This window comes from Antrostomus carolinensis, unplaced genomic scaffold (assembly GCF_000700745.2).
Source record: "Antrostomus carolinensis isolate BGI_N321 unplaced genomic scaffold, ASM70074v2 scaffold25966, whole genome shotgun sequence".
Taxonomy (NCBI): Eukaryota; Metazoa; Chordata; class Aves; order Caprimulgiformes; family Caprimulgidae; genus Antrostomus; species Antrostomus carolinensis.
In genome coordinates, this window is record NW_010322909.1 from 25,487 (window position 1) to 35,415 (window position 9,929).

A 9,929-nucleotide genomic window follows, 5' to 3' on the forward strand; every position below is an offset into this window, starting at 1 on the left:
GACCACTGATGCGGGTGCTGGTTGCCATCATCTCCCCCATTTACTGGTCCTTGGCACACACTGGTGCAACGGCCCGGAGTGGGTTCCTGCTCACTCAGGGCACCTTCCAACACGAGTCCCAGCTGGAGTTTGTCACAGGTAAGGGACCCCAGGAGCCCTAGGCATGTTGGGGGCTGCAGAGCCTGGTCCTGCCCAGCCCAGCCTCCATGCACCATCCCTGGGGCCTCAGCCTATCCCTGGGCTGAGCTTCACAGCTGGAGCTGGAGCTGTGTTTGGGGGTGCTGTGAGCTGCTGCTCACTGCTCTATCTGGGCAGGGGAGATGCTGCGGGTCACCCACCTCGCCCGGGGTGTGGATGCCACCGGGGCTCTGCTGCTGGACAGTGTGATCAGTGGCTCCATGCCGGAGAATATCGACAAGGCTGCGGTGCTGCTGCAGGTGCCAGCACTGCCCGTCCTTCCTCTGGGGCTGTGACTCCCCGGCTGGGAGCTCAGGGGGGGCCCATGGCCTGACCCCCTCCCTGCCTCTCCCCAGGACTTCAGCGAGCGCTACGTGCAGACGGGTGCAGGGCAGCTCTCGGGGAGCTCGGTGCAGATCTTCCTGCAGGATGGGCACATCATCCGTGCTCGCTGCAATCACACCATCACCTATGACCCCACTGTGGGCCCACAGCCCCCCCGGGTGCAGCATGTCCGGGCCAGCGCTGTCAAAGCCTCCTACAACCCGACCTCGGAGGAGCTCCGCTTCCAGCTCCGTGCCTCACTTGATGCAGGTAACAAGGGGATTCCCAGTGATGGGGATGAAGACACTGGGCTCCCTCATTGGTCCTGGGTGGCTGTGAAGATGCAAAGGACATGTCCCTTATGATCTCTGTTTGATTCCTAGGGCCTGACAGAGACCAGTGCCCACCAGGATTCATCCTGGGCCCTCAGCAGCTCTACTGCATTGGTACGGACCCTTCCCAAGGGGGGCACAAGCATGGTGAGGGGTACCCCCTGCATGGTGCCACCTCCCCAATTCTGTCCCCTCTCTGCTCCCCAGATGTCGATGAATGTGCTGAGGGGTCCCATGGCTGTCGCTACAACCAGCTGTGCCAGAACACTGCGGGGACCTACCACTGCGCCTGCCCTCTCGGCCACCGCGCGCTGGGTGCTGGCTGGCCGTGCTTGGGTACGAGCTGGGGTCTCGGGGGACACTGCCTCGGGCACACAGACTGTGGGGCCACAGTTGTTCCCTTGCCCTGCTCCAGCCTCAGTTTTCCTATCTGGCTGCAGCTCTCTGGTTTTTCCCTCCATCAGATATAAACGAGTGCCTGCAATCTCCTCCGCCATGCGCCTTCGAGTGCCACAACCTGCGGGGCTCCTATGAGTGCCTTTGCCCCCCTGGCAGGACCCCGCTGCCGGGTGGCAAATGCAGCAAAGCAGGGCTGGATGGAGGGGGCAGGACAGGCAGCACCCCCCGGGACTCCCCCCTACGCTGGCTGGGGCCGAGCAGCCCACGGGGGCGATCCTTCTATACCCAGCTCGCCCTCCGCCGCGTGGCAAAGGCTGCGGGGCCGAGTGCCAAGGGTGCCCCCTGCCCCATGGGCTTCATCAAGAGGAATGGCACCTGCACTGGTGAGTGTGCGTGGGGGAAATAATCAGGAAGGTCTTTGCAGGGACTTTGAAGGCCACCTTTTGCCCAAAAGGCGGTTCCTGTGCCCATTGCTGCCCCATCTCCCATTTTGTTTCCACTGCTGTTCATGGTGTTGGGGTCTCCCTGGGTTTGGTGGTGCTGGGAAGTGGAGGTGAGAGCCAGAGCAGTGGAGGGGACTGATGCTTCCTCACTTGGCTTTACCTCTGTCACTCCGCAGACCTTGATGAGTGCCAGATGCTGACCCAGTGCCAGCATGAGTGCAGGAACAGCCTGGGCAGCTACCGCTGCATCTGCCCCCCTGGATACCGGCTGCTGCCCAACGGGAAGACCTGCCATGGTCAGTGCGGGGGTGCTGGGGGGATGGCCCTGTCCTGGCAGGATGCCTGTGTCACTCAGGGTTGTCCTGGGTCCCCAGGGTGCATTGGATATCATTCCCAAAACTCCAGTCTTTCTCCTTCCAGGGGAGGGTTGTTCCCAGGCTCACTGGGAGTTTTCTCTCGCTGCCCCAGTGTCAGAGACCCCAGGTGGGGTGGGAAGGTGTGGGAGCTGGGTTTAAATCCCCATCTCAGCCTGGGGCACACAGGCACCCCAGTACCCTCAGAGCTGTTCCCCTTCTGCCAACAGATGTGGATGAGTGTGAGGAGGGCATGATCCAGTGCGACTCGAGCCAGATGTGCTTCAACACCCGCGGAGGTGCCCAGTGTGCGGATGTGCTGTGCCCGGCTGGGTACCGGAGAGGCTCCAGCCCTGGGTGAGTCCTGCCATGGGGCTGGGGCTGCCTGTCCCCTGTCCTTTCTCATGGCATCATGGCCCCAGGTTCCCTGGCTGCTCCTGACCCCCACCCCATCCCGTGTCCCCCTGGTTCTTGTGCAGGGTGTGTGTCGGTCGCTGCACCCCAGACTGTGGCTCCACCCCCCCCGCTGCGGTACCAGCTGCTCACCCTGCCCCTGGGCATCGCTGCTGGCCGTGATGTGGTGCACCTTACCCCGGGTGCTGCTCTCCCCCACCACCCCATCTTCACGCTGCTGGAGCAGGCGCCCAACAGCCCCTTTGCCCTCCGCACCGAGCAGGGCCGCGGCATCGTCTCCACTCTGCGCCCGCTGCGGAACCCTGGCACCCACCGCCTCAAGGTGCAGGTGCTGGCCCCGGGTGGGCAACGGGCACCCAGAACCTTCCTTCTCCTCATCTCTGTCTCGCCCTACCCCTACTGACACAGCCACGGGACAGGAGGGGACGTGGGGTCATGTCTTTTCCTGTCCCTCACCACCACAGCGATGGGGGTATGTGGCTCAGGGAGAGCTGAGCTTGCACCTTTCCACTTCCCCCAGACCCCCCTTGCTGTCCCTTGCCAGTGTTTCCTTTGCCCAGGGACAGTTCCTGACTCAGCACAGCCCTGGGGGGGACAAGATGTCCCGACAGCCTCTTGCAATCAGGTTTTATTGCAACCCTGAAACTTGCACCCGTGGCCCTGGAGCAAACACAGCTCCAGACGACCTTGGCCACGATCAGCCCCCAGATAGAGGGAGGGGGATGAGCTGGGTGACAGCAGCTGATGAGGACCCTATTGGGGTGCAGGGTGTGATTCCCCCAGGCTGGGGAGGGCACAGGGCACCCTGGCATTAACCATGTATTAAGTATGAAATAGCCTTGTGTTAGTTGTTTTTTTAATCCACCTGGTTTCTATGCATACTTATTTATTTATGGTTTTGTTCCAAATAAAGGTGTTTTGTGGATAGATATCAGCTGTGGCTGAAGTGTTCAGGTGGAGGGGAGGGAGCTACCCCAGCAGCAGCCCTGCCTTCCTGGGGCTTTGGGCACCTCCCTGCGTGGCCTTGGACCGTAGAAGGGACGCTGTCTGAATGTGGTAATGCTGAAGGGTCAATGTCCAGCACCTGAAAGTCCAGTCCTGCCCCAGCCTTGGCTCCCTTGGTCAGTGAAAGCAGGATGCAGCCTTTGAGCACATGGCACAAGTGAAGGCTGTTCTAAAAAAGCCGTTTTGGCTTTTCAGCCCTGTCTGGAGGGACAGGGGGTACTGGCCCCAAGGACCTAAGCCCACAGGTCCCCAGGTTTGGGCTGTTGGGTTTGCTGATGGCCATGCACCCAGGTGAGGGTTGCTGGAGCTTGCTCTTGCTGCACCTATGCTGGGGCACTGAGATTCCCCCAAAAGGCCCTGTCCTTTAGCTTAGGGGTTTCTTGTCTCCCAAGGCCAGGTCTGCTGCTGCTCTGGGGTCCCCTGGGCATGTGTGAGGGGAAAAGGTGGCTTTGCCCCATGGAAACTCTTGTCCCATCCCCTCCTGCCCACCCACTTCTCCTGATAGAGTTTCAAATGAACTCGACCTTCCCTCGCTGTGCTGGGGAGGAAAACGGGGTGGTCACAGAACAGTTGGGGAGGGAGTTCCCCTCTGTCCCCCCTTTTTCTCACCCCTTGGTGTAGGTGGCTCTGTGGGGTCGCCTGGGGGAGGGCACCCCCTTGGTGCCCTGTGGAGGCTGAGGAGGAGGACGTAAGGAGTGTGGGGACAGGGGTGACAGCTGGACCAGGCACCATACCCATCCTGGCTTGGGTTGCGACCTGTTCCCCGTTCTGTCCCGTGTACCCCTGCGAGCAGGGCCTCCCCGGGGGACGGTGCCCACGGAGGGGACAGTCCTGCGGCGGCCCCGCCTGCCCGCGCCCGGCTATAAGGGAAGGAACGGAGGAGGAGGAGGATGCTCCAGGCGCCGGACCGGAGCGCCGAGGGCAGCCGGGGAGCGGGTGAGTGCAGGCATGGCATGGTCGGGGGGGGAGGGAAGGAGGTCCTTTGCCTTGGGGGACCGGCCCCCTGTCCCTGGCTGTCCCTTTTCCACTCACCCACGGATCTCCCCCCCCCCTAGGTGCTGGAGAAGGGTGGGGGGATCCCAGCCCTAGGAGGCTGCAGTAAAGTCCTTTCTAGCTCAGTTTTGGAAGGATGGGGGGGTTGCAAGTGAGTCCCAACTCCCCCACGGGGACCCTGGGCTTGGCCACCCCCAGGGAAGGGAGCTGGGACCTTGACTGGCACCACCCTGTGCCCTTCCCTCTCTGCTCTGGGGATGCTGGAGGCAGGATGGGACCCCCACGAAAGTAGAGTAGTGTCGCTGAGGCAAAGCCCAGCACCAGCGAATACATCCCCACAGCGAATACATCTCCCCTGGGGAGCCTGTCCCTGCTCCCTGCCCGCCCCATCCCAGCCCACAGGCAGCACTCACCAGAGCAGAGGTTGCTTTTCCAGCCCAGCTAGCAAAGACAGGGTTTTTTTTTTTCCCTGTACCAAAGTTTTAAACTTTTTATTCTCCTTCTCCCCTTTTATTTTTTTTCTTGGTTCTAAAAACAAAAGCGCAGTGTTCCTGTGGAGCAGAGCAGCCAGAGGAGCTCTGGTACAAACTCTGCCCCAACTCACACGGAAATTGCTGCAGAATAATAATCTGGGCTGAGAAAGTCCCACGATGTTCCCCTTCGCTGAGCTTTGTTTGCTCTGATTTATTACCACCTAATACCAAAACTTCGGGGCTTCCCCTTCCTGGGCAGAAGGGCTTGGCACGGGCACTGTTTCCGGAGCTGGAAACGCTGGTGGCTCTGCACCGTTGCTGGGATGCAGGATGTGTCCCCAGGGCAAGGCGCCTCTGGGTCCCTCAGGCATCGTGTGGGCAGCATGACATGTCTGAGCAGGTAAAAGTTGGAGATGTTTCCTCTTGTAGAAGGGCCACTGGTGTAGCGAGCGTGCCCAGTCTCAGAGATGTTTAGTCAGGCTGATAGTCACAACAGGGATGCTGGTGGCCGCAGCGGGATGTGTTCTGGGGGTAAAGGAGGGAATTTGCTCAGCAAGCTGCAGTGTCACGCCTGGGCTGGGCCCTTTTGGGAACTGCGACTGCCTTCCTGTAAATGCCCAAGTGAGGAAGGGAACGGCTGAGCCTCCCTGGCTGCCCGGGCAGGGGCCCAGCTCGGCACACCCACGGGATCCCAGGCTGGGAAATGCCGGTTGCACAAGCCTGGGTGCTGGGTGCTGCCGGCACTGCGGGTGCGGGCAGGCTCAGGGAGCCGAGTTGCAGTTACGGGGCTGTCAGACCCCTTTGCTCTTCAGCAAGAAGCTGGTAGCACCGGGCCAGATCCTGCACCGGGGCTGGGGCACACCCTGGTGTAACCACATCCCGCTGTGAAGGCTGCTGGGTGGGCCAGCCTGGAGGAGCTCGGCATGATGTCTTCCCTGCCCACTGGAGCGGGATTATGCTGACTGGGCAGCAGCACGTGAAAGTTGCTCAGGACGGGATTTGGCCAACTCTGCTGTCTGCCTTCCCTGGCCAAGGGTCATCTGGCGTCACCTTTTCACAGGGGCCTGGGATTTGAAGCCTGGCTTGAGGACCTGAGCCCCTTCCTGCAGTGGGATCTCCTGTCCCTTCCCCTGAGCTCTGGGCTGCCACGTCCTTCACCCTCTCCTATTGTTGGCTGAAGTTCTCCACCTCCTCTGCTGAAGGGAGAGAAGCACTGAATCCCTACGGAGTTGTTTCTCACTGGTAGGAAACACAGGGCAGTGTAATTAGGACAAATGCCCAATAAGCATTAATTAGAGTTGGGGCTGAGCTGTGGGAGATGCTGCTGAGCATCCCAGCCCTGCAGCTATCGCACACCTGGCAGTGCCGTTGGGTGCTCGGGGCCAAGCCAGCGGGTGGCTGCACCCGTCTGCTGCAGCAGCTCCTCTGTACTGGTGCCGGTACAGGGCTGCGACGTGCTGGGTCGTGCCTGAGCAAGGCATCGGGCTGTGTCTGATCCCGGCCCCCGGCACTGTGGGGTGCTTGCAGAGTGTGAGGCAGGCTGTGCCCCGGCTGTCACAGCGAGAGCTGCGTGCAGCAAAGGTAAGAGCATAGCAGCCCCGATGGCTGCCCTGACCTTCTCCTCTTCCATCACTTGGCTGCTACTGGGTGTGCTGGTTGGTACATGGGCAGGGTGCCCACCCCGGCTGGGAGCTGCAGCCTGGAAGTGGCTGTGGTGCTGTGGCTCCTTCTCCTGTCCCCAGCTCCCTTCTCCTGTCCCCAGCTCCCGTCTCCTTGCAGCCCCAGGAGGCTCTTGGTCCCACTGATCCCTCCTGAGTCCCCTTCTGCACTGCCTGCTCCTCGCCTGGCGCTCCTGGCAGAGGAGGGGGCTCAGCCAGACCCCAGCTGAGCATGGCCCAGCTCCATGTGCCCTGGTCGCATGGGAGCACCCAGCACCTGATGGCAGCAGCTCTCACTGCCCACGAACAAGAGCAGTGCCAGGAGCCTGTGATTTAATCAGAGAGCTTGTCCCGGCACCATCAGCTCCACCGCCATGTGCTCCTCTACCTACTCAAGCTGCTGCCAGCTCTGAGTGTTTACTTTGCCATGGGCTTTGCTTCTTGCCCCCTGGTTATTCATCCGCTGGATAAAGTTTGTGTTGCCTAGAATATCCCATCCCTGCTGCCCTCAGCACCCAGCTGGACCGTGACATTCCCATGGCCAGTGCTGGGGACACTGGGGAGGGTTTCATGGCTGATGGCTGCTGCGTCCCTGTGTTGAGTAAGAGCAGGCTGATGGTCAATGCAGGGGTTGGGACCACCATGAACCCTTTTCCCTTTGTTTTGCCAGTGCCATGGCTCAGCCCAAGAGCACGGTGGTCCTTGCCTACAGCGGGGGCCTTGACACCTCCTGCATTCTGGTGTGGCTGAAGGAGCAGGGCTATGATGTTGTTGCCTACCTGGTAAGACCTCATGGACCCCATCCCTGGGGGCTGGGGGCAGAAGGGGTGCTGGGCCACGGGTCTGGGGTCCTGGCATGTGTGTGGCTATGGCAGTGACCCTGCTCTCCCTGGTTAACCATCACCCAGCCCGGGTGCTGCTCTGCTGAGCTGCCAGCCCTGTGCGGCACAGCCTGTCCTGGCCAGCAAATGATTCTCTGTTAATGAGGGCAGTGCTAATGAGGGCAGAGGGGCCATCTTGGGGGCCGGGCAGCCTCCCTCCTGCCCATAATGGGTGGCCTCAAACCTGGCCAGCCTGGGCTCTGCTGTGTCTCGCATGATGCCCTATGTCAGCCTGGGCTTGCACTGGGTTTTGTGGTCTCCTTTCAAACTCAGCCTTGGGTTTTTGGTTGGTTGTTTGTTGTTTTCTTTTCCTCTTCTAGGCCAATATCGGGCAGAAGGAAGATTTTGAGGCAGCACGAAAGAAAGCGCTGGCACTGGGGGCCAAGAAGGTAACAGTGTCCCTCTGTCTCCATGCCCAGAGGCTCTGAGCTCCCCCTGCTCCCTGCTGTGGGGGTGAGCCCTGGGGTCTCACACACCCCACGGCTGGGACCACCATCGGGGTGGGGGAACGACACAGCGCTAGTGAGAGATCCCTTTTCCAGAGGTTTTGCAGCCTTTTATCATTATCTAGGAAAGGGGAGGTGGAGGGGCCCTTTGCTATGACACCCCTAAAACCCCAGAGGAGGGGGATCCCTCCATCCCCTCTCCCATCCTAGGGCTCCCTCCATCCCCCCTCCCATGCCAGGGCTCCCTCCATCCCGGCAGGTTTACATCGAGGACATCAGCAGGGAGTTCGTGGAGGAGTTCATCTGGCCAGCCGTGCAGGCCAACGCTCTCTACGAGGACCGGTACCTGCTGGGCACCGCACTGGCACGGCCCTGCATCGCCCGCAAGCTGGTGGAGATTGCCCAGAGGGAAGGAGCCCAGTTTGTTGCCCATGGGGCCACCGGCAAGGTGAGGGAGGATGGGGACACCAGAGTGGGGCTGGCGAGGAGTGCTTGTGGGGAACACAGTCAGTCCCTTGGCCAAGCCAAGGAGGGGTGCAGAGAGCATTTTGTGGGTGCTCTGCAGGGAAGTGTTTCAACACTTCCTTCTGGGATTTCTGTGCCCAGTTTCAGTTCCCTGTCCCTGCCAGTGAACACAGTGAACCCCCCACTTTTGGCAGCAGCTTTCTAAAATCTGCTCCAGACCCAAGCTGGGGCTGAGCCAGCACCGTGTTTTGGGGCACCCTGGGCAGGATGTGGCTGTCCCCATCTCTGGCAATTGGGGTTTGAACTGGATGACCTTTGAAGGTACCTTCCAACCCAGTACATTCTATGATTCTACGATCCCTGTCGCTGGCTGTCCCTATTCTTGGCTGTCCCCATCGCCACCGGTCGCAAGGAGGTCTCTTTGCCACTAGAGGCAGCCAGAGACCGTGGAAAGGATGCTCGGTGCCAGCCCCTGCCCGGAGCAGAGGAATTCTCCACGGGGAAAGTGGGACCTGCGTGATGTGACTGTGGGCCAACCCCTGGCACCTCCAGCCCCTGCTTGCACGCTGCCCAGCCCGGTGAGGGGACACCTAAAACAGGGTGACACCATCATGAGAGGTCACAAGCCTGGCTGGTCCCTCTGTGGGGTCCTTGGGTGCTCTGCATGCACCCAGGACCTGCTGGTTACCTCCTCCTCCCTGTCCACAGGGACCCAAAGCATCGATCATGCCCATCTTGGTCCAGGGGCAAAGGAGAGATGCCCACCCGGAGGGGTCTTGGTGCAAAGGACTGGGTTTGGGGGTCCCCAGCTATGGCAGAGGACTCTGCTAGCAGGGGAATGCTGGATGCAACCAAGGACTGGCACTGGGGAAATGGGGCAGAGGGGCAGCTGGGGGGGCTTCGTGGCTGAAATAACTCTTGATCCTGCTGCGATGGGTTCCCTGCACCCCTTCCCCAGCAGCCCCCTCCTGAAAGCACCCGCTCAAGGTGCCCTGGAGTAACACACCCCTGGCACAATGACATTCCCTCTGCTCCTGGGCACCCCCGTGTCCTGGTTTTTAGCTGAGACAGAGCTGGGTTTCTTTTTAGTAGCTAGGATAGGGCTGTGTTTTGGTTTCAGTATGGGATTTGTTGTGAGAAAGATGTTGATAACATACCAATGTTTTCATTTTGTCAATGGAAGTTGAAGGACTTTGTGTTTTGTTAGTCTACAAATGCAAGATCTAACAGAGTGAGGAATATTTAAATTAATAAGCTGAATTGGTGTTTGGCTCTGCTAATGGGGGCTCTGCCAAGGGGCTATTCCATCTCATGTCCCTTCATGGGCAGGATATTAACAAGGGTCTCCTCCTCTCTTGCTCTCTCTGGCTTTCGCTTGGGCTCTTGCTCTTCTGGGATTGTGGTTTCAGTTTGGGGATTGTTGCTCCTCTGGGATCACGGTTTGAAGCTGAGCTCGTCGATGAGGATGGGATTCAACCCCATGCGTGCATAGCACAATGGATTCCACCAGCACACCCCGGCACCAGACAGCCCCGCTGGCAGGGCCACCCTCGGCTGCTCCCCAAG

The 9,929-nt window shown here is 60.2% G+C and overlaps 2 protein-coding genes across 2 annotated transcripts in view; both read left to right on the forward strand.

The window, feature by feature from the left end:
- Nucleotides 1-2,845, forward strand: part of LOC104526856 (hemicentin-2) — a gene marked incomplete at its 5' end in the record, with an annotated part of 28,297 nt that extends 25,452 nt beyond the window's left edge. Inside the window, 10 exon segments of the mRNA XM_029085567.1 lie at nt 6-138; nt 316-437; nt 534-771; nt 885-947; nt 1,041-1,169; nt 1,298-1,615; nt 1,852-1,971; nt 2,259-2,385; nt 2,508-2,546; nt 2,548-2,845. Coding sequence (XP_028941400.1) covers nt 6-138; nt 316-437; nt 534-771; nt 885-947; nt 1,041-1,169; nt 1,298-1,615; nt 1,852-1,971; nt 2,259-2,385; nt 2,508-2,546; nt 2,548-2,845 — 1,587 coding nt within the window.
- Nucleotides 2,846-5,868: 3,023 nt separating this feature from the next.
- ASS1 (argininosuccinate synthase 1) overlaps nt 5,869-9,929 on the forward strand; it is a gene marked incomplete at its 3' end in the record, with an annotated part of 15,872 nt that continues 11,811 nt past the window's right edge. The window contains 5 exon segments of the mRNA XM_010170429.2: nt 5,869-6,112; nt 6,426-6,483; nt 7,242-7,353; nt 7,773-7,841; nt 8,158-8,346. Coding sequence (XP_010168731.2) covers nt 5,869-6,112; nt 6,426-6,483; nt 7,242-7,353; nt 7,773-7,841; nt 8,158-8,346 — 672 coding nt within the window.